Source organism: Carcharhinus amblyrhynchos, chromosome 26 (assembly GCF_965287045.1).
Source record: "Carcharhinus amblyrhynchos chromosome 26, sCarAmb.v2.hapA, whole genome shotgun sequence".
Taxonomy (NCBI): Eukaryota; Metazoa; Chordata; class Chondrichthyes; order Carcharhiniformes; family Carcharhinidae; genus Carcharhinus; species Carcharhinus amblyrhynchos.
This window is the reverse complement of record NC_137349.1, coordinates 19109544-19134889: the sequence shown is the minus strand read 5'-3', so window position 1 is coordinate 19134889 and position 25346 is coordinate 19109544. Positions and strand designations below refer to the sequence as shown.

The 25346-nt window shown below is 40.5% G+C and overlaps 1 protein-coding gene across 1 annotated transcript in view; it reads right to left on the bottom strand.

Annotated features, from left to right (window-relative positions):
- Window positions 1-21469, bottom strand: part of rexo1 (REX1, RNA exonuclease 1 homolog) — a 75271-nt gene extending 53802 nt beyond the window's left edge. Inside the window, exon 1 of the mRNA XM_080213300.1 lies at window positions 21157-21469. Coding sequence (XP_080069426.1) covers window positions 21157-21313 — 157 coding nt within the window. The 5' untranslated portion in view covers window positions 21314-21469. The remainder of the gene's footprint in view (window positions 1-21156) is intronic.
- Window positions 21470-25346: the final 3877 nt, after the last annotated feature.

Genomic DNA, 25346 nt, shown 5'->3' with positions numbered 1-25346 from the left:
TCGTTTTAGAACAAAAAAAAGTCAGTCACATCACACCCATTGCACTCAGGATCTGACTGGCAGGCACAAAAATCCAAGGCTGAGCACCTACTTTGTTCACTGTATGCACAAAAATACCTAAGGTTGCCATATTAGTTAATATTTGACAACTGTTTTACAAGTAACCCAACAGCTAATTGCTAGTAACACTGAACAAGAAAGAAAAAAATTGACTGCTTCATTTAACAATGTGGTCTAAATAAACGCGCAAATGAAGCAATAGTCCGATGCAGTTGTACCTGTTCTGAGCAATACACAACCTGCTACTCACTCTGTAATAAAAGTAACTGCTAATATTACTTTAACTCTAATTAGCTAAAATATATATTTTAGTAGACTAAACAAAGCATTTTCTCTTAAATGCACTAGTTTTCAAACTGAATAGCAAACCTCCTCTCGTGGCTACATTAAAATAGAGTCAAATTAATTTTTTTGCATGGTTTGCTAGAAAAGCACAGTCTTGCACAGAAATTATAAAACACGTTCTGACAGAGTTGCAGACTTACAGTCCACATCAAATACTTTAATCATCATCTGCATCACGAAAGGACTAACCAAAAGTATAATCGCATATGCTATTTATTTTCCAAAGTTTAAAAATAGATCTACAGATAGGCAAACAATCATTTACCACGATTCTTGTTGCTCAACAGGTATAAGATATACTTGTTCATGTCTTCCTAGAATTTAACTTTGCACCATACCACTCTCTGCACCACTCATATTTGCAATATACGCTGCCGACAAGGGACCACTTGGTTTCTGAAGATAATACACTTGCAGTATCAGAGATCCCAGGGTTACGCAGCTGCTAATATCTCATTGGACCATCCCCTAAAAACACCTCAGTATGAGAAAAGTGCATATGCCTCAGTGATGATTTCACCTTTAACTTGCACTTCATTTTGAGCAGTGTTCAAGAATACACAAATTACTTACACCACTTATGATTCCACTGATCTGGAGAAAATTTCTGAGATGCAAATTAAAGCAAGACATAGTTGTTCTCAATTCAACAACAATTCTTATACTAGAACTCCTCTAAATCTCTAACATGTGATTTTCTGGAGTCAATTGACAAGCACAGCTTAGGCTGGACTGTATTCATAGTCCCCACTGTTCCCAATAAAATTGTTCCAGGATACTCCTTGCAGGACTATAAGGAGCTTGCACTCAAAAATCAACCCTAAGAACATATATTTACAGAGTACACAACACCGCAATTTCTAACCGTGTGCCAACTCCCAACTCTTGACTGTTGGTCCCAGTTGAGGGGCTGTGGGGAGTTGAACTCCGCTCAAGTCAAAAATATCTAGATGCAACTCATGCAAACATAACGGCAGCTTTGCAACTGAGCCATACAGATGAGGTGCCATGATCTGGGCTGAATCACCCACGTCCATTAAGACGGCTTTAGGCATACTTCTGCCCCACGGTGGGGATCAAAAGATAACCCATGCTCCACAACTGACTTGTACACTGATCACTATTAAAACATCTCCATTGTGGGCACAAGATGAGAAAAGGCTCATACTTGGTTGCAATGCCACCTACAGTTAAATAAGCTGCTCATCAACCAAATTTACCCATGTAAAAAAGCCAAAAAAAGAGTTCCTTACAGCCTATGGGCAGAAATAGTAGAGAGCATTCTCAATAAAAGTCTGCAATTTTATAGCCACTTCAAAGCTAACAAATATAACTACATTTATTTTAAAAAGAAAATTAATGCTCAGAGGTACCGATGATATTGAAATGTCATACCAGTCACATTCAAATTGTTACTCACTATGTTTCTGAATTTCCCTCTATGCATACTGGTTCTCAACTCCAAGCAGTCAATTTTCCCAACATGGATGAGCAAATCAGGCTCAACCTAATGCTGCTGTGCTCAGCACCAGAGGATACAAGCAAATCCTCAGAATATCCCAAGCATTTTAACATCCAATTAATTATTTTTGAAAGTTGCTAGTTTAACCACAGCAAGATGTCGCAAATGTCATTGAGCTGAAAGACCAGCTATGGTGGTATTCGGCTGAAGGATAAATATTAGCTACGAATTCATGCCCTAGAGCAATGTGATCATCCATAACCACCTGTGAGGGCAAACGAGATTTAACATTATGTCTGAAAACTGGCATATCCGACAATGCAGTGCTGCACTGGATTACCAGCCTAGATTGCATGTTCAAGTGGGGCTTGAACCAACAGCCTTCTAATGGAGAGACTAGGGCACTATCGTGAGCCTGATATAAGGTGTGGCTCATAAATGAGGCATACCATGTAGAAACAGTATTGTGTAACATGCACTCAAAGATACAGACAAAGCAGTCACTAATTTCAAAGTTTAAAGTTAAGCTTTATTTGGTCACAAGTAGGCTTAAATTAACACTGCAATGAAGTTACTGTGAAAATCTCCTAGTTGCCACACTCTGGCACCTGTTCAGGTACACAGAGGGAGAATTTAGCGTGGCCAATGCACCTACCTAGCACATCTTTCGGACTATGGAAGGAAGCCGGAGCACCCGGAAGAAACACATGCAGACAAGGGAGAACGTGTAGACTCCGCACAGACAGTGAGCCAAGATGGGAACTGAACCCCTGGTCCCTGGCGCTGTGAGGCAGCAGTGCTAACCACTGTGCCACCATGGTTGGTTAAGCCATCTAAACTAGGCAGCAAAAAGTAAAATACTGCAGATGTGGAATATAGAGATAAAAGAGAAACTACCAGAGACACTCAGCAAGTCAGGGAGTATTTACATGAGGTGAAAGTAGGGTTAAATGTTTTAGATCTTCTGCCAATTGACCATCCAAGACAGCAGTTGGGGTTCTGGTGAAGGGTTAAAAGGAAACAAAATGTTTAACGTCACTTTCCTTCGTAGATGCTACCCTAATCTGTTGATGCTTCCAGCATTTTGTGTTTTTTTTATTTCAGCCAGGCAGCTGCTGACATACTGCAATTTGCCTCAGAACTCTTGTTAGTGAGGTAAGATTCATTCACTCCCAAATGCTTTCCAGTGACCTATGATACAATGAATGAATTTATTAATGTAGAGATGTAATGGTTGGCCTCATCAATCCAAGCCTGTAAAGGCAGTGGAGTGAAATTAAATCTATTGCTGAGGGGTGTTGAATTAGCTCTGTTTAAAGTGACACAAAATGAGACGAGGACTAAGCCCAAGTGTGGTTGCTTTCACAATGTTTTAATCAAATAACGTAGCAAAACATGTTTAAATCCCATTTAATTTGTTCCTCAACATTTATTTCACATGACAGCCATGTTTGGCGAGACAGCATTCTGTAATTATTTGATTGTTCAATGAAAGATATGGTCAAATGGACTGTTGTCAAATTTACTATCTCAGCACTATGCCTGTGTGGTTAACACCACACTTTGAAAGAGATGTGTTTTAACTGGAGTGGTTGAACACTCATCTATTAGCTAAAAGGCTCTGACTTAATTACAGTTTTTGAAAAAAATCACTTTCAAGCACATGGCATCAGCACACATAACAGTAATTCCGTGCAACAACTGATACGAGGGATGACCCATTTCTGTCTAGGTTCTTGATGCTTTGTACACCATTCTGCATCACCATCTTCAGAAAAGCAGTGCTCTAGGACATCAGACATTGTAAAGAAAATCAAATGTTCAAAAGACAAATAGAAATAACTGCATTACACTTTTGATTGGCTTATTTAGTAGTACTTGTTTTAATGAACATGTTCCTTTCTTTGTCTGAAGGCAATTGTTTCTTGTTGGGTTAGCAATGCATGGGTGCCTCACATATCCCATCCAAGTGCACTGAACGGTTACATCCATTTTAACCAATGTCAATCCAGCAACTACTTAATTACACTAATAGATGCCTCTTGTTATAGCAATAGAAGTAGAAAACCTGCTTGACATTTCTTCCTACTTTTTCCTATGAAGGACACAAAAGACATCTGCAGCAATTTTACTGCTATCTCAGTCAAGAGTTACTTATCATATAGGTAAGGGGTTGCATTTGGGTCTTTGCTGATCTGCTTGGCTCAGCTACACACTACGTAAAATCAATGAATATTGCTGGAAAAACAACAGTATGTTAGTGCCATGCATCATTATTGCAAACATTGGCCAACAAATTCAGGAATTGGGAGATGTGGCATCAGTTGTGAATATCCATTTACACCATTCCATTTGCTTTGCACAAATAGCATCTTGCCCTCATCCTCCCCATTATAAGACTAGCTGAATTTGTTTATTAATTGTCCAATAAACTCAAATCTGATAAATTAGCATCACAGGCATTCTTTAAACTGTGATAATTGTTTATGCATTGAGTCAACCAACCTCTCTGGCCCCTCATTCAGATACAGCCTTTTGGCTAAGATCAAGTATAGGATCGAGTGTCATGCCTATTTTATCAGCTTCCATTTAGTCTGTCCAATTTGTAGGGACTGTGAAATGGATTCAATTTGAATTGGATTTTAAAATAAAGGAGACTGATTAAGGGTTTGCCCTGTCCACTGGCTTTGTAACTCAAAGAAAGGAAGAATTTCTTTTCAAAGTTCAGATAAAAAGAAGATTTTTAAAATGTAAATTTTAAATGAGCCTTCTTACTTTACTTTCTCCATGTTCCCTTTCTCTCTCACTGAATCCAATATCTCCTCCACTTATTTTTCTTTGTGCCCAATTTGACTGTAATTCACTCTCCATCTCAGCCAGACTTATTTTAAATCTCCTTCGTTATTGCAATTCTTAAAATTCATTTTGGGGACGTGGACAAGGCTGACTAGATCAGCATTTATTGTCTAGTTGCTCTTGATAAGGCGGTGGTGAACTGCATTCTTGAACCACTGCAATCTAAGTGTAGGTACAGTGCTGTTAGGGACGACGTTCCAGGATGTTGACCCAGGAACAGTGATATATTTCCAAGTCAGGGTGGAGTGGCTTGGAGGGGAACTTCCAAGTGGTGGTGTTCCCAGGTAACTGTTGCTCTTGTCCTCATAGATGATGGTGGTCATGAGTTAGGAAAGTGCTGCCAAAGGAATGTTGATGATTTCCTGCACCACATCTTGTAGATGGTACACAGCTGCCACTACCTGTCAGTAGCAGAGGGATTGGATGTTTCTGAAAGAGGTAGCAGGCTGCTTTGTGCTGGATGGTGTTGAACTTCTTAAGTGTTGTTAGAGCTAGACTCATTCTGGCAAGTGGAGAGTATTCCATTAGACTCTTGATTTCTGCTTGGAGAAGGTGGACAGTCTTTGGGCATCAGGTGGTGAGTTATTCCCCTCAGAACCTTTAATTTTGGGATAAATGTTGGCCCTGCCGTTCACTTAAGATTCAGATGCCCTGTTGCCCTCTCCACATTTTTAAACATATTTCCAACAAGTTAAGCTCAAAAAAAGGCTCTGAATTGTAAGGATGCAGAAAAAGTATCTTACTTGCTTTCACTCACTAACATCCACCTTATCTGAGAAAACAGATGTGAGATCCATCTCCTGGGATGCAGCAAGTTATGATGAGATGTAGTTGAATAGTTCCAGGTAAATGACTATCCAACTCTCTTCAATTTACATATAGGGCTATCCCCATACTCTAGCCTCTTGGTAAGATGGAGTTGTCATTGATCACTCAAGCAAAAACACTGACACAGGTGATGGGACCCTCAACAATGACAAGTCAACTGATAGAAGTAGTCAGATTTAAAGTTTATGACACCACCATATTGTTTTCCTTCAGGAGGTTGAAAATAAATGCAGTGACCAACATCAATATTCCACAAAAGACAAGAACTGAAATCAGATATGATTCATGGAGTACCCTGCTAAACTAGCAGCATAACCCAACCAGATCCACTCCAATGTCTACATAAAAGGAGGAACCCAAATGAAACCACTAAGGTTGGAAATTTGGGGTCTAAAGTTTTTCTATCATATAATTTACACAGTCCACACCGGAATAAGCATACAATTAAACATTTGTGTGTTCTGCAACAGACTATTTTACCCCAGCAATTGTGCAATTCTGCACAAACTGCAGTACCATTGACCTGAAAATATTCTTTTCATGACCCAGACTAGTATGAACCTTGTGAAAAAAAAGGTCATTACAACAGGATCCAAAATTTTGTTCAGGCAGATCTCATCACAAGGGGAGGGGTGAGAGAGAGAGTAGAGAAAGGGGATGCAATACCATTTGTTCAACTTCTTGTTTAAAAAAATGATATGATTAGGATGGGTGTGGCATCAGCTTTGCACACACATCATGTGTCCACTCTAATCTGGATGTGAAATAAAGCAAATCATTGACAGAAGGACTCGAGACCATCACAACATCAACTTCTGCTTTGAATCTGTTGTAGACCAACAAAATGAAGTTTCAATATTTAAAGTGATTTGAACATTAAAGCAATCATTAACTCAACTGTTTTACTAAAATATTGAACTTGCTAGCACAAAAACAGTGGAGACAAATAGCACAGATGCATTTAAGGAAATGAAAACTTGTATTTACAGAAAGCTCTTCACAACCACAGGATGGTGCAAAGTTCTTTCCAGCTAATGAAGTGCTTTATGTTGGTGATGCAGTAAAGGGAGCAGCCAATTTGTAGACAGCAAGCTTCCACAACAGCAATGTGATAATGTCCAGATAGTTTTTTTCGTAAATTTTGATAGAGGGACAAATACTGGCCCTCAGTTAATTCCCTGCATTTCTTCAAAATCGTGCCATGGAATCTTTTTCATCCAACTGAAGGACAGACAGGGTCAGAGTTGAATGTCTCCTCTGTAAATGAGATCTCTGACAGCATAGCACTCCCTTAATCTGCATTGGATTATCAATTTTGACTGTTGTGAATTGCAAGTTCTGTGAGAAAGGTCTAGGAGGTTGTGCTGATAGGATTAAACAAAGAGGGGCAGAGGAAGCAGGTGGGGGACCATAGACTGAATGAACTATTTCTGTGCTGTATATTCTATGCAACATAATGCAAGAGTGGCTCAGAGCTGACAGTTAAATTTGGGTCTGTAGCTTTGTTTTGTTCTAAGTAAGCAATTTCAAAGCAGTACCTGTAACACAATGTCTTCACATTATGGATAGAGCTATTGATTTTTGTTTTTGAAACTTTAAATTTGAATGACTACTATAAATAAATACAGGATGACGGCAAAAAAATTCAAGGTAGTTCGTTAGTCAAGCCACGTCAATGGCATTACAAAGGATTATTTGATCCATATCTAAGACATTAGTATATACATACATAAGTTATACACTTGTCATAATAACTATAACAACTTGTACTTAACATAATAAAAGCCCCAAAGCTTTTGATAAGGTCTCACCTAAGAGGTTAATGTGCAAAATTAAAGCAAAAGGTATGGGGGTAACATATTGGCATGGATTGAGAATTGGTTAGCAGATAGCAGGAATAAATGGGTCTTTTTTGAAGTGGCAGATGGTGACTAGTGGGATTCATTACCACAAGAAATAGTTGATGCCAAAACATTGAATGCATTCAAGAGGCAGGTGGATTTAGTGCATGGGATGAATGGGATCAAAGGTTATGGGGAGAAAGCAGAATTAGTCTATTGAGTTGGATGATCAGCCATGATTGTAATAAATGACACAGCAGGCCTGAAGGGCCAAATAACCTCCTCCTGCTCCTATCTTTTCTGTTTGTGTTTCTTACCCTCAGCTTGACAAACAGGATATCTCTTTTGTAAAACTATGCTGACTTATTCTAATCGGACTGTGCTTTTCTAAGTGCATTGATAATACTTCCTAGTGATAGACATCAGGTTAACTGGCCTGTAGTTTCCTAGATTTCTCCCTCCCTTCTTTCTTGACTAGTGATCTTAAATTTCCTAACTTTCAATCCACTGGAATCATTCCAGAATCTAGGGAATTTTAGAAAATCATTGCCAGTACACCCACTATCTCTGCAGCTATCTTAGAACTCTAGGATGTGGACCATCAGGCCCTGGGGATCTGAGTCCCACAAGTTTCTCCAGCACTTTTCAATGCCGATATAAATTACATTAATTTCCTCATGCAAATTAGCCTCTAGGTTATCCTCTATTTCTAGTATGACTTGTGTTTTCTACTGTGAAGAAAGGCAAAATATGTCTTCAATGTTCCTGCCATTTCCTCAGTCCCCATGTTAATTTCTCCTGACTGGAGACCAACGTTAAAGTTAACTGTTCTCTTCCTTTTCATATACTTAAAAAAGCTTTTACTTACTATTTTTCCTAGCTAGTTTACTTTGACTTTTTCCCTTTTAAACATTTTGGTGTCCCTTTGTTGATTTTTAATATATTCCCAATCCTCAGATTTGTTACTGATTTTCACAACATTGTAAGCCTCTTCTTAGTAAGACACGGATGATCTTTCGCAGATTTTTTGAACAGAATGCATTTTTGTTAAATATTTTGAATTGTTTAAAAAAAGTTTTATATTGTTTATTTACCATCATACCTTTGCCCAACCTCTGCCACTTCTCTCATACCTATGTAATCGGCTTCATTAAAGTTTAAGATTCTTGTTTATGATTGGAGTATGTTGTTTTCAAATTTAATGCAGAATTCAATTGTATTAGGTGGATCTTTTCCTACTAATTAACTCTGCTTCAATGCACAATACCAGATCTAAGTTAGCTTTATCCCATGTTGGTTCCACATTGCAGTAGGAAAATGTCACAAAAGCATTTTACAAATTCATCTTCCACACCATCGTTGCCGATTTGATTGCTCCAGTCTACAGGAAGACCCATAACTAATATGTTGCCATTGTTACAAACTCCAATAATTTCTTGTTTCATGTTCTATCCAATTGCTGTTCAGAGGCCTACAAACTACTCCAAAATACTGGACCAATATCAGATGCTATAATTCCCATTACTTTCCAGATAGAGTCACCCAACTGTTCCCTCCCAACCCCAGGCCACCAATCCACCCATTCAGATCCACCTGGTGCAGAAGAGAATGAGGGGCACACGGGTCAAACAAAGAAATACACAATGTCACACATTCCTCCATTCCTGCTGCAACTTTAAATCAGAGCCTAAGACTGGCTTAGATTGCACGTGAGATAGAAGACAGGTAGAATTATGAAGGACAGAATGTGAGGTAAACAAGAATGTAAAATTGAAAAGGAACAGAAGATTTAAAAAGCAGTAATTGGACTCAAGGACAAACATGCACAGAAACGACATTAAGTTGCAAATTTTTTTTATTAGTTTCTATGTTTTTGCAGCAAACTAAAAGATTTCAGGATTTCAAATCAAAACTGCAAAACACATTTTTTGTGAACATTCAATATTTCATAGTCCAGGAAAATTTTCCCAACACATCTGTGAGATCAAATATATAGCACCAGAGGTAATCAGTCTCCCCAATAGCAGAAAGCATGTAAAGACTTGGAGCAAGGGAAACAAAAAGTCAAAGAGAAAACTAACAAGAGGGGAACTATGTAGGAAACAAGCAGGAAGGGAAACAGTGTTTCCCTGAGCTATGCCACAGCAGACAAAATGGTATAAAAACAACTACCCCTCTTTATACAAACAAATATGCAAGTTATAAGATTCAGTAAGTGGAAACTGCTTATAGAATTCACTTATTTTTAATGTCCTTCAGAATTTCATAACGTTGAAGTAGGAATGAAATAGTTGTACAGGTGGCTGTGGAAGGTTAGGTCATTGAGTGTCTTTAAGACAGAGATAGATGCATTCTTGATTAATAAGGGGATCAGATGATATGGGGAAAAGGCAGGAGAATGGGGAGGAGAAAAAAAAGTCATGATTAAATGGCGGAGCAGACTCGATGGGCCGAGTAGCCTAATTCTGCTCCTATGTCTTATAGGTAGGAAACCCTGAGAATGTAATTTCCCTTTTGAGACTGCCTTGGCAATTTTAACCACAAAGAAGTTACACATGACAATATTTTTCCTTCCATTCTCAGTGTAATCATAAATTTGTTTGCAGTTCTGATGTTCTCCAATCAGTTACAGAGAAGTTACACAAGAGCAAAATACGGCGGATACTGGAAACTTGGAGAGAAAATGCTGGAAAATACTCAGTAGGTCTGGGAGGATCTGTGGAGAGAAACAGAGTTGATGTTTCAATATGAAAGGTCTTTGACTTAAAACGTTTCTCCTTCCATAGGTGTCCCAGGCCTGCTGAATATCTCCAAAATTTCCTGTCTTTATTACACTACACACACGCACAAACATGTATGGACATGTTGCTTTTGGCTATTCTGATTAAATCTGGGTGATGAGCAATTCTGCACAATTACCTGTCTGCCTGATTGAAGCATTCTGTTGTCAGTTCAATAGGAAGTATAATGCTAAAATTAGTGTTTGGACACTTCAAAAAACTGTCCACGTTCCACAATTTGTTTCTAAACTTGCGATACTGTTATTACAGAATTTCAAAATCCAGCAGCAGATAATAAAATTTAACTGCAAAACAAATGCAACTTTGACTTTTACACGACAACTTAAAGATGTAATGTCCAATTTTCATGAGAGAGAGAATTGAGGTTCTCCAAACTAGGCTGATAATTGCAACACAGCTGTATCATACACGCCAAACAGTTAACATATAAAATTCTTAGTCTGTGCTGACTTAACGAGTTTCAGCCAAGTTGGACCTAGAAACATCAATGTCAAGATCACAAAAGAGGGAGTTTAGTATAACAACTCTTCTCCTGTGCAACTCTAATCAAATCAAAGCTGCCTTTGAATTCTCAAATACATCATTCACATCGAAGAAATATATAAATAGCATCTAAAAAGTGTAATTCAAAGTTTCTTTTAATGTTAATACTGCAACTTTTTTTTGTGCAGATTCTGAAACTAATTAAAATAGCAACTGTAGAAAAAAGTGAGACTGTAGAATAGCAACTGTAGAGAAAAGTATTATGGTTAGCAGAAGTGAAGTCAATACATTATCAAAAAAATTATGAATTCTTTCAAATGTAATTTACAGATCTACGTAAATCTAAAGTTAAAGTTTAAATTGCACAAAGCCTTTATAAAGTTTATTCCATGTGGAAACTGTAATATTTATCAGTAATTGTGATCACAGGCAGAGTTATGGTGACCCACTGGCAACTCTGGTATTAAGGCTATACAGGCCAGTCATTTTCTTTTCCACGTGTGTAGTAAAGTGTGAACATATTTATATTACGAGTGGATAAAAGGGAAATGTCAAAAGCAAAATATATTGTTTAATAATAGAGTATTTTAATATCTGGTCTACAACTTCATCTGCATTACATAGAAAGGTAAGCACAAAGGGATCACCTAGTTGAACTGCCTCCGTGTTTATGCTCCACAAAACTTTCACCCAGGCCTATTAGTAAAAACCTCTATTCCTTTCTCTGGTTTATTTATCCAGCTCCTTCTTAACTGCATCTGTGCTATTCAGCTCAACTAGTGAGATCTAGATTCCAACATATGCTGTATCGAAGTTTTTCCTAAATGCTATTATATTTATTAATGGCAACATTAAAGTTTATTTATTAGTCACAAGCAGGCTTACATTAACACTGCAATGAAGTTGTTGTGAAAATCGTCTGGTCGCCACACTCTGGCGTCTGTTTGGGTACACTGAGGGAGAATTTAGCATGGCCAATCCACCTAACTAACATGTCTTTTGGACTATGGGAGAAAACACACACAGAAACAGGGATAACATGTAGACCCCACATAGACAGTGACCAAAGCCAGGAATCAAACATGGGCCCCTGGCGCTGTGAGGCTGCAGCACTAACCACTGTGCCACCATGGCTCCAGTTCTGGTCTCCCTACAAGTAGAATAATCATCTTCACATCAATCCTATCAAACCCTTTCCTTATCTAAAGGCTTCCATCAGGTGTCCCTTCTAGCATCTCTTTCCTAAAGAGTCCCAGCCTGTTCAACCTTTTTTAATGTTAGTGTCATTCTTGTAAATCAGTTTATTTCTTGAGAACCTCAAATTATTTTTACAATATGGGAGACCAAACTGTGCGCAGTAATTATTTACTGGGATATTTGTCATCAGAGAAACTTCAGGGAAAGATAAACATAATTTCAGTCAGCCACATTTTGACCTCAGGTCTTTGTCAAAAACTAATATTTGTGTAATAGTTGATACCTGTTCCAAAAACATGGCAGGCATTTTGTTGTTAATGTACCAAAAAACCATAGAAATTCACAGCTCAGAAACAGGCCTTTTAGCCCTTCTCGTCTGTGCCAAACCATTTTTTGCCTAGTCCCACTGACCTGCACTTGGACCATATCCCTCCAAACCCCGCTCATCCATGTACCTGTCCAAGTTTTTCTTAAATGTTAAGAGACCCCACATTTACCACTTTATCCAGCAGCTCACTCCACACTCCCAACCACTCTGCGTGAAGAAGCCCCCCTCTAATATTCCCTTTAAACTTTTCTCCTTTCACCCTTAACCCATGCCCTCTGGTTTTTTTCTCCCCTAGCCCCAGTGGAAAAAGCCTGCTTGCATTCACTATCTATACCCATCAAAATCTTATTCATCACCATCAAATCTCCCCTCATTCTTCTACGCTCCATATTTAACATCTCTGTAACTCAGCTTCTCAAGTCCCGGCTACATCCTTGTGAACCTTCCATGAACTCTTTCAACCTTATTTACATCCTTCCTGTAACTAGGTGACCAAAACTGTACACAATACTCTAAATTTGGCCTCACCAATGCCTTATACAACATTACCGTTACACTTCAACATTTATACTCGATTCTCCGATTTATAAAGGCTAATGTACCAAAAGCACTCTTTACGACCCTATCCACCTGTGACGTCACTTTTAGGGAATTCTGTACCTGTATTCCCAGATCCCTCTGTCCATCTGCACTCTTCGGAGTCCTACCATTTACCCTGTATGTTCTACTTTGGTTTGTCCTTCCAAAGTGCAATAGCTCACATTTGTCTGTGTTAAATTCCATTCGCCATTTTTCTAGTTGGTCCAAATCCCTCTGCAAGCTTTGAAAACCTTCTTCACTGTCCACTACACCTCCAATCTTTGTATCATCAGCAAATTTGCTGATGCAATTTACCACATTATCATCCAGATCATTGATATAGATGACAAATAACAACAGACCCAACACCGATCCCTCCGGCACACCACTAGTCACAGGCCTCCACTCAGAAGCAACTCTCTGGCTTCTTCCATTGAGCCAGTTTCTAATCCAATTTACTACCTCCCCACGTATACCTAGCGACTGAACCTTCCTAACTAACCTCCCATGAGGGACCTTATCAAAGGCCTTGCTAAAACCCAGGCAGACAACATCCACCAGCTTTCCTTCATCCACTTTCCTGGTAACCTCCTCGAAAAACTCTAAAAAAAATTGGTCAAACATGACCTACCACACACAAAGCCATGTTGATTCTTCCTAATAAGTCCCTGTCTATCCAAATATTTGTAGATCCTATCCCTTATCACACCTTCCAATAACTTGCCCACCACCGTCAAACTTACTGGCCTATAATTTCCCAGATTTCTTTTGGAACCTTTTTTAAACAACGGAACACCATGAGCTACCTTCCAATCATTCGGCACCTCCCCCCATGCATACTGGCATTTTAAATGTGTCTGCCAGGACCCCTGCAAGTTCACTACTAGCCTCCCTCAAGATCCGTGGGAATACCCTGTCCAGACCTGGGGATTTATTCACTCTGATTTGTTTCAAGACAGCCAGCACCCCCTCCTTTAATCTGGAAAGGTTCCATGACCTCCCTACCTGCTTGTCCTATTTCCATAAACTCCATGCCCGTTTCCTCAGTAAATATGGATGCAAAAAAACCTTTAAAAAGTTTTTTTTAAAAAATGATTTCTGCACCTCACAGTTTCAGATGTTTCTTAGTTCACAGCTTCAGTGGTGTCATTGTTGCTGAGCTGATTACAATGAGTCCATTTATTGCTACTTAAGTGGTTTAAATGGGGTTTATGTGGTTACTCTGGGATTAGTTTTATGATTCTGCATTGTTAGGAAGATGGTCATATATGTTTGAACTGTTTTTGTCAGTGAGTTTAAAGTTTCATTTTCAGTTTGGAGTTGCAGGTTTGAGTTTTAGTTTTAGAATGGACAGTAAGCTAAAAAGTGTTTTTCTCTCTCTCCCCGTTTTTTCTTCTTTGGAACTTCTCGTTTTCCTGAAGAATGAAAAACTGCTGTTGTTGGGGGCTGGACCAGAGTCTCCCTGGTGTTTGGAATGTCTTCAAACTGTTCTGAGTCTCAAAAGCATTTGACTGCAGAATTCTTTTAACAGTCTCAATCCAATTATCACGAGCAGTAGACCTTGCTGTATTGAACCTGTTAAAGGGTTGTTTATGGAGGTGTTTTGATTGGGGCAGCTTATATATATTTGTTAAGGGTTATACAGCGTAGTGGTTATTTTGCTTCTTGTTTATAACTGATAAAAGTTCTTGCTAATTTTCTTACTGTACATCTTGATTATATTCAGATAAACTGTGTTTGATAAAAGGTCCCTAGTGGGTCAATTGAATCATACCTGATGTGAAGCATCTCATGCTTATCCTAGCCAAATTCAAGGTTGAAAACCTATGGTTCAGACAGCCTTCATAAACACTTTGAAGTTTCTGGCCTGAACCATAATAGGCATTAAATTTGAAGCTGATTCATGCATTTCTCCACATTGTAACAGTGACAACACTTTAACAGACTTCAATAGCTACATAGTACTTTGGAACATCCTGAAATTATAACAGATGATGTAAAATGTAAATGTATTTCTTTCTTTACACCAGATGAAATAATCAAGTGATTGGGACGAGAATGATGTAAAGAAAAAATGTTTTACAGGTTGGAAATTTCAATTTACTTGCAGGAAAATCAATATTTAAACAAAGTTTGTGTAATATAGCATGTAGGTTAGTTTGAATTCTGTGTTTCCTTGTGGAATTTTGCTTTGTGCACGCTCCAAAAACTCTTGGCTGCTCTTGAGATTATAAAAAATCCAGTCTACACAAAGCCCTCACCAAGTAGTTTTCCAGCTTTGGCAAGACTGAACACAATTTGGAAATATTGTGTTGGTGCTTCATTTCCGAATCTTTTGGTGTTTTCTCCCCTGCTTCCTGTTGTATTTCTGGTTCTTTGTGGAATTGTTTTCTTCCCCAATTTACAATTTGCTCATGTACTGTTCTGAGATCCACTTCATTAGTTTAAAGATTTAGTTTTGTTCTTTTAGGAATAGTGGAGCAGTGGGAGGTCGATCCTTCAAACAGCATATTGTTCAGCTGCAGTCTAGGTACATACTGAAGAGGAAAAAGGAAAGACATACAAACATAGAGCTTGATGATTAAAAATAGAGAAGAAAAAGGAGGCTAATGATAATTGCCAGGTTCATAAGATGAAAAAAAATCAAAGAGCACACAGAGGAAAACGGAAAAATAAAGTAAAAGTGTGAATGAAACAGTACGAGAAAGATTAGCAGATAACATAAAAGGGAACGCCGAGGCTCTTAGTCTTTTCTATTCATGAGGCGTGAATATCACTGGCAAAGCTAGCATTTCTTGCCCATCCCTAACTGTCCTCAAGAAGATGGAGCGAGCTGCCTTCCTAAACTGTTGCAGTCCAAATGGCGTAGATACACCCACAGCAATGTTAGGGAGTTCCAGGCTTTTGACCCAGTAGCAGTGGAAGAACAACAACATAGTTTGATTTTCCTCTGCTTGCTCTGTATTCTGTGTGATTCTCTACCTGATTATGAACCTTATAATTATCGTTAGCCTCCTTTTTCTGTTTCTATCTCTTATGTTTAATCATAAAGGAAAGATCTAATTAAGAACAAAAATGGAAAGCTTATGGAGATACAGATGAGATACTAAATGAATACCTTGCATTAGTCTTTACAAAAGAGAATGCTGCTAATGTCATGGGAAAGAAGGGGGTATTGAAATTGGATAGGATAAAAATGGCAAGAGAGAAATGTTAAATGTTGACAGCACTCAAATAGAAAAGTCACCCAAGTCCCAGGTTGCCCGAGGTTGGAAATAGAAGTGGGTTTAATCACATTTTTAATGCACCTTAGATGTAGGAGTGGTGCATGAGGAAAAATAAGTTAGTGTGAATCAGATATTAACAGATCAAGGAAAATTTTAATTCAGGGCAAAATTGTCACTTGGAAGAACATGCTTAAGTTAACACATCAACCAACATGGATCTATAGAAGAAACAGGGGGAAAAAGTGGAGATTTTTTTAAAACACTGCATAACATAATTTATTAAAAACACAAGTTATAATGATCTGGATAAAAGGAAGTTGGATCTATAAGGAAGATCTGGATAAAAGGAAGTTGCCGTAGGGATTGGTGTTGGGTCCATTGTTGTTTGTCATTTATATCAATGATCTGGATGACAATGTAGTAAACTGGATCAGCAAATTTGCTGATGATACAAAGATTGAAAGTGTAGTGGACAGTGAGGAAGGTTTTCAAAGCTTGTAGAAGGATTTGGACCAACTAGAAAAATGAGCTGAAAAATGGCAAATTGAATTTAACTCAGGCAAGTATGAGGTATTACACTTTGGAAGGACAAACCAAAGTAGAACATACAGGGTAAATGGTAGGACTGTGAAGAGTGCAGTTGAACAGAGGGATCTAGGAATACAGGTACAGAATTCCCTAAAAGTGGCGTCACAGATGGATAGGGTCGTAAAGCGTGCTTTTGGTACATTGGCCTTTATAAATCAGAGTATCCAGTATAAATGTTGGAGTGTTATGGTAAGGTTGTATAAGGCATTGGTGAGGCCGAAGTTAGAGTATTGTGTACAGTTTTGGTCACCTAGTTACAGGAAGGATGTAAGTAAGGTTGAAAGAGTGCAGAGAAGGTTCACAAGGATGTTGCCGGGACTTGCGAAGCCGAGTTACAAACAGAGATTGAACAGGTTCAGACTTTATTCCCTGGAGCGTAGAAGAATGAGGGGAGATTTAATAGAGGTGTATAAGATTTTGATGGGTATAGATAGAGTGAATGCAAGCAGGCTTTTTCCACTGGGGCTAGAGGAGAAAAAAAACTAGAGGGCTTGGGCTAAGGGTGCAAGGAGAAAAGTTTAAAGGGAATATTAGGGGGGGATCCTTCATGCAGAAAGTGGTGGGAGTGTGGAATGAGCTGCCGGATAAAGTGGTAAATGCGGGGTCTCTTTTAACATTTGAGAAAAACTTGGAGGGGTTCATGGATAAGAGGGGTGTGGAGGGATATGGTCCAAGTGCAGGTCAGTGAGACTAGGCATAAAATGGTTCAGCACAGTCAAGAAGGGCCAAAAGGCCTGTTTCTGAGCTGTAATTTTCTATGGTTATACGTGAACAGGGGAAGCATCTTCTAGGCTACAGAGATTGTGGCCAATTGGATAGCTTTGTTACAGTGCCAGCACAGACACAACGGGTCAAATATCCTCCTTCTATGCTATATGATTCAATGAAATGCATAAATAAAATGACCAATATATTGAAACAAATTCTACAATCTCCTACAGCACTAGACATAGCATGCATTTAAGATTGTGGCAATATTGTGTCATCAAATATAGGTCAAGCGATGTCCACGGGTACTGTCGAGGCCTTCTGTGCCCGTTGGGCACCGCAGGGGCTGAGGTGCCTTATAGACCCCGATAATCACATTTTGATTTGACGTGTCTTAAGTTTCCTTTGTACTTATTGTTTCCGTTTGGGCCGTTCCCCCTCCTTTTGGGGAGCTGCCCCCTTTTTCTTTGTCCGAACGTAATTTAAGTTTGTTTACTTGGTTCGACCCGCAAGAACAATATAGGTCAACTCATAATGGAACAGTTCTATCATCAAGCACATAGCACAGAAGTACATTTTCAGAAGGTCTTCATTAAAGTAGGAAGTTGCACTTATATAGTGCTTTTCACAAGCTCAAGATGGTTCGGAGATCAAGTTCATCTCGAAAAAAGAACAGACTATCTCAACTGAATATTAAATCTCAAACAGCACCTACAGGTCAGCAGACCCCTATATTATACTATATTATACGGCCAAATCTATAGAGTGGGCTTGAACCCATCGTTTATTGATAAGAGACAAAATTGCTACCACTGAACAACGGCTGCATTTAACCAAAACTTTCTAGTCTCCTGCAAATTTCGAAAAATATTTTTCACTTATTTCTCCTCAAGGTCCTTCAACTCCAAGTATACACTTGCAAATAAATTGAGATGACCAACACTGATATACTTTCACTTTCTATTATACCACAAAGGTAATCAGCCTCAGCCAAGTGTCAAGTAATGTATCACAATTACCTCCATTAAGGTACAATACTATGGAAGCAACAAAAAAAACAGAACCTACAATAATGTTACATTCATAATGTTCCAAAAAGTCTTAGAGGAAAAATCTAAATTTAGCTTTCAGGTTAAAAAGGTCACCTAACCTTCAAAGGTTAACCAAGAACAGTTGGCATAGTTTTATTTTAAATGGAAAAGATGTATTTGACAAATTTAACAATTTCTTGAAAAAGTGACCAATTGGATTAAGGCAATGAGTAAATGTACTACACATGAAATTTCAAGGACATTCCACTTAACTAAAAATTCAAGAATATGATGTATCAAGAAATGATAATTAGAGGGTTTGCTAATGGGCCATAACATAAGGTCAACATATCATAAACTGATGCTTAGATTGGAGCAAGATTGGAAGTCCCTGATTTCATAGATCAATTTTTTTTTGCCTGTACACAATTAGATGATTTAGGTTGGAGTACTGGAAAAACATTACCAAAAACGATATCAGTGTGGGAAAAGGCAAGCAATAAAGTGAACTGTAAAAGACTTCAAGAGACAACAACAAATTGTATAAAATTTAATGCGGAGAACTGTGTGCGATGCCTTTAATAAAGGAAAAAGAAATTAGAATATATGCTCAATTGAATCATAGAATCTCTATATGGCAGGTGGTGGTAATTTGGCCCATTGAGCCTACACCCACAACAAGCACACCCAGGCCCTATCCCCGCCACCCTACGTATTTCCCCTGCTAATCCGCCTGATATTAAGAGGCAATTTAGCATGGTCAATCAACCTAACCAGCACAAGTTTGGACTGTGGACTGAAACCAAACACCCGGAGGAAACCCGCACAGACATGGGGAAAACGTGCAAGCTCTTCACAGATAGTCACCCAAGGCCGGAACTGAACCAAGGTCCCTGGCGCTGCCAGGCAACAGTGCTACCACTGTGCCAAAGATGCAAAAAGCTGTAAAGGAGCAGAAATTGCAAGAAGGGATAAATAGAGCTTAAAAAAATAAACAAACCAATATTAGTGGTTTTATATTGTGGGGCAGCACAGTGACAAAGACTGTTGCCTCTCAGCACCAGGGCCCCGAGTTTGATTCCAGCCTTGGATAACTATCTGCGCGTCGGCATTAGTTTTCTCCCAGTCTAAAGATGTGTAGGTTAGATGGATTAGCTATGGTGAATGCATGGAGTTAAGGGGATAGGACAGGGTCGAGGAGCCTGGGCAAGATGCTCTTAGGAGACAGTGCAGACTTGATGGGCCAAATGGTCTCCTTCTGTACTGTAGGATTCTATGATTCGTTATGATCTTTAAACATCTATAATAGTCAGGAAAATGCATATCATCATTCTGCATGAAATCACATACTTGTAATATGTGAAAATAATTGATGTACCTCAGGTGAATTTATCTAAAGTTAGTGTGCTGCATATCAAAGATAATATTTTCTTTGAACTGTATCTAAATGTACAATTGATTCAGTAATGATAGATCAGTTCACAAAGTTTTATAACTAAAACTGTAAGAAAGCTGGAGTTCACTGCCTACTTGCCACCCACCCTGGTACTCCTATTATATTGCATAACATTGATCACAGCAGTTAGATCTGGATAGTTTGATAAGCTAAATAAATTTAACTATGACAAACTATTGATTACAAATGAGGTCAAGTTACATGGACACATTTTTTCAGAGAAATGCATCACACCCTTTTAATCTGAAGAGAGTGAGTTCCAGCCTCAGGTACATCAAGCAGATAGATACCTGAAATGAGTATACAAATTAACCTGGAAATACAATTCACACTTGCTGGGAGTTAAAAGGGCAATTCCAAACTGTCTGGCCTTGACACCTTACTGAACATAACACAAACCAAAACACTGAAGCATGTACCAGGAAGGCAGACCCTCCCACTTCGTCCCAGGGGATATTCAAATTCAGCAGCATAATTTAATTTGGACAGTACTCATGACACAACACATGAAGGCCACCCCACCCCCCCAGTACCCACAAGACAAGACAAGAAGGCCACCCCACCCCCCCCAGTACCCACAAGACAAGACAAGAAGGCCACCCCACCCCCCCCCCCAGTACCCACAAGACAAGACATGAAGGCCACCCCACACCCCCCCCAGTACCCACAAGACAAGACAAGACAAGACATGAAGGCCACCCCACCCCCCCCCAGTACCCACAAGACAAGACAAGAAGGCCACCCCACCCCCCAAGTACCCACAAGACAAGACGTGACATGAAGGCCACCCCACCCCCCAAGTACCCACAAGACAAGACGTGACATGAAGGCCACCCCACCCCCCAAGTACCCACAAGACAAGACGTGACATGAAGGCCACCCCACCCCCCAAGTACCCACAAGACAAGACGTGACATGAAGGCCACCCCACCCCCCAAGTACCCACAAGACAAGACGTGAAGGCCACCCCACCCCCCAAGTACCCACAAGACAAGACGTGAAGGCCACCACCCCACCCCCCCAGTACCCACAAGACAAGACATGAAGGCCACCCCACCCCCCCCAGTACCCACAAGACAAGACGTGAAGGCCACCACCCCACCCCCCCCAGTACCCACAAGACAAGACGTGAAGGCCACCACCCCACCCCCCCCAGTACCCACAAGACATGAAGGCCACCCCACCCCCCAGTACCCACAAGACAAGACAAGACATGAAGGCCACCACCCCCCAGTACCCACAAGACAAGACATGAAGGCTACCCTCCAGTAATAAGCCGACCCCCCCCCCTTTAATGAGTGGGCCAGAGAGGTTGAGGGGGGGGGGGTGGTGTGGGTTAAATGGAGACCCTCCTCAGCCCACTCACCTCGGTCGGCTGCTAGAGGCGCTCCGTCTCCCTCCGGCCTGTCCCTGGGCTTGTGGCTGCGGTGCCTGAAGTGACAATAGGGCCGGTTACAGGAGCCGGGCCCGGCGCCGTAAAACGGACACTCGATGCTGCGGAAAAACTCGGTGGAACGCAGCATTCTGCACTCAGGTCCCGGCCTCGGCGATAAGGCATAATCCCCGGGAGGGCGAGTGGTAGTGTTGGAGGTGTTTGTTTGAGGGAGGGGGAGGTTTATTGGCGAGGCGGCCTCCCCGCTCCGAGCCGCCCTCTCAGCTCCGCCCGCCAGCCGCCACCATCTTGCTGCCTCCCAGCTTCTGACGTCAGAGAGGGACCCAGCCCTCAGCAGCCAGGGATTTGGGGCGGGGGGGCGACTAGAACAGGAATTTCATTTATATAGCACCTTCCCCCACCACAGGACAAGTCCTGCAGTACTTTACATCCAGGGTGGCTCTTCTTCCATAAGCTGCCGCTTGCGGCACGGCGGTCAGCACTGCTGTCTCTCAGTACCAGGAACACGGGTTCAATTCTGGTCACTGGTCTGTGCGGAAGAGTTTGCACATTCTCCCCGTGTCTGCGTGGGTTTCCCCCAGGTGCTTCGGTTTCCACACGCACTCCAAAGATATGCAATTTAGGTTGAAATTGCGACGTGGCCGACAGAGCGGTTAGCACTGCCACCTCACAGTGCCAGGGACCTGAATTCGATCCTTAGCTTGGCTCACTGTCTATGTGGAGTTTGCATATTCTCCCCGTGTCTGTGTGGGTTTCATCCAGGTGTTTATGGGTTTCCTCCCATAAGATGTGCTGGTTAGGTGCGTTGACCATGCTAAATTCTTCCTCAGTGAACCTGAGCAGGTGCTGGAATGTGGACGCTAGGCGATTTTCACAGTAACTTCATTGCGGTGTTAAAAAAGCCAATTTGTGACAATAATAAATAAACTTCTAATGCAGCAGCCAATTTGCATGCAGCCAGTTCCTGCAAACCACAGACTGGATTCATAGGGCTGCATTCGCTGGAGTGGAATTTGCACATTCCGTATCTGTGGGTATTTCCTCCAGGTGCTCTGCTTTCCTCCCATAGTCCAGAAATGTTCAGGCTAGGCGGATTGGCCATGCTAAATTCCCTTATGTATCCCAAGATGTGTAGGTTAGATAGATTAACCGTGGTAAATGTACGGGGTTACAGGGTTAGGGTGGGGGAGAGGGCCTGGCTAAGACACTCTGTCAGAGAGTCAGTGCAAACTCGATGGGCCAAATGGCGTCTTCTGCACTGTAATGATTCTATAAATTCTATGAACTGGAGCGTTCCAGTCCGTGAGGAAGCTTGTAGTCATAGAATCATAGAGGTTTACGGCATGGAAACAGGCCTTCAGCCCAACTTATCCATGCTGTCCTTTTTTTTAAACCCCTAAGCTAGTCCCAATTGCCTGCTTTTGGCCCATTTCCCTCTATACCCATCTTACCCATGTAACTGTCAAATACTTTTTAAAAGACAAATTTGTACCTGCCTCTACTACTACCTCTGGCAACTTGCTCCAGACACTCACCCACCACCCGCTGTGTGAAAAAATTTCCTTTCTGGACCCTTTTATCTCTCCCCTCTCCCTTAAACCAATACCCTCTAGTTTTAGACTCCCCTACATTTGGGAAATGATATTGACTATCTAGCTGACCTATGCTCTTCATTATTTTATAGACCTCTATAAATCACTCCTCAGCCTCCTGTGCTCCAGAGAAAAATGTCCCAGTCTATCCAGCCTCTCCTTATAACTCAAACCATCAAATCCCCATAGCATCATAGTAAATCTTTTCTGCACTCTTTCTAGTTTAATAATACCCTTTCTATAATAAGGTGACCAGAACTGTACACAGTATTCCAATGTGGCCTTACCAATGTCTTGTACAACCTCAACAAGATATCCCAACTCCTGTATTCAATGCTCTGATCAATGAAACCAAGTGTGCTTATTGCCTTCTTCACCACTCTGTCCACCTGTATAAACCTGTACTGAGATCTCTTTGTTCTGTAACTGTTCCCAACACCCTACTATTAACTGAGTAAGTCCTGCCCTGGTTCAGTCTACCAAAATGCATCACCTCGCATTTATCTACATTAAACTCCATCTGCCATTCATCAGTCTACTGGACTAATTGATCAAGATCCCGTTGCAATCCTTGATAACTCTCTTCACTGTCCACTATGCCACCAATCTTGGTGTTATCTTCAAACTTATTAACCATGCCTCCTATACTCTCATCCAAGTCATTAATATAAAAGACAAATAACAGTGGACCCAGCACTGATTCCTGAGGCACACCACTGGTCACAGGCCTCCAGTTTGAAAAACAACCCTGTACAACCACTCTCTGGCTTCTGTCATCAAGCCAATTTTGTATCCGTTTAGCTACCTCACCCTGGATCCCATGAGATTTAATCTTATGCTTTAAGACTTCCAGCACCTCCTCTCTGTAATATGTACTCTCCCCAAGACATCACTATTTATTTCCCCAAGTTCCCTAACATCCATGCTTTTCTCAACTGTGAATACTGATGAGAAATATTCAATTAGGATCTCGCCCATTCCTTGTGGATCCACACACAGATGACCTTGTTGACACTTAAGAAGCCCTACTGTGTCCTTAGTTACTCTTTTGACCTTCATGTATTTGTAGAAGCTCTTTGGATTCTCCTTTGCCTTATCTACCAAAACAATCAGGCCCCCTTTTTGCCCTCCTGACTTCTCTCTTAACTCTTCTCCTGTACCTCCATACTCTTCAAGGGATTCAGTTTTTTCCCAGCTGCGTATGCATGTCACGTGCCTCCTTCTTCTTCTTGACCAGGGCCTCAATTTCCCGAGTCCAGGGTTCCCTACTTCTACCAGCTTTGCCCTTCACTGTAAGAGGAATATGCTTACCCTCAACCCTGGTTAACACACTGTTGAAAGCCTCCCACTTACCAGACATCCCTTTGCCTTTCCACAGACTTCCCCAATTAACTTTTGAAAGTTCCTGCCTGATACCATCAAAATTGGCCTTGCCCAATTTAGAATTTTAACTTTTGGGCCAGACCTATCATTCTCCATAGCTGTCTCAAAACTTATAGAATTATGATCACAGGTCCCAAAGTGATACCTCACTAACACTTCTGTCACCTGCCCTTCCTTATTTCTCAAGAGGAGGTCAAGTTTTGCCCCCTGTCTAGTCGGGCTATCCAAATGTTGAATGAGAAATTCCTCCTGTCCCAATCAATATTGGGAAAGTTAAAATCCCTTATTTACCACCGTATTTTTCTTGAAGCTGTCTACAATCTCCTTACATATTTGCTTCTCAATTTCCCACTGACTATTTGGAGACCTATCAAACCCTATCAAAGTTCTCAGTTCAACCCATATAGATTCAGTGGCCAACCCTCAGATATATCCCCTCTCAGTACTGCCGTGATGTTTTCTCTAATCAAAAGTGCAACTCCGCCTCCTCTCTTACCTCCTGTTCTATCTTTACTTTGGCATCTGTACCCTGGAAAATTGAACTGCTAGTCCTATTCCTCTCTTTGCCATGTTTCAGTAATTGTTATAATATCCCAGTCCCATGTACCCATCCATGCTCTGAGTTCATCTGCCTTGCCCATCAGGCCTCTTGCATTGAAATAAATGCAGTTTAACCTGGACTTCCCTTGCTCTCTGTCTTGCTTTTGCCTGATGTGCCTGGTTCTAGGATTACTGACGCTGCCTTTACTACTTAATGTACTCTCTTTAACTTCTGTGCCAGGAAATGCCTCTTCCAATTTGACCAGCAGGGAATCTTACACTAACATATTCCTCTTTAAAAGAAGCTTCCATGGATAGGCATTTGTTGCAAATGCACTCTTACTTTTAAAATATGAAAATGCAGAATAAATGTATATATACAATTGGGAAACTCAACAATTCATAAAGGCATCTGATATAATTTTTTGAAACTGAATTATTACCAGACTTGGAAAACATAAGAATGTAGAGATAAGAGGCCATTCAGCCTCTTGAGCCTCCTTTACCACGCAATTAGATCATCGCTGATCTGTAGCTTAACTCTGTTGACCCACTTTGATCCCTTACTGCCTTCGCCTAACAAACATTTGTCAATCTCAGGTTTTAAATTTTCAACTGACCTATCGTCAACAACCTATTGGGGAGAGG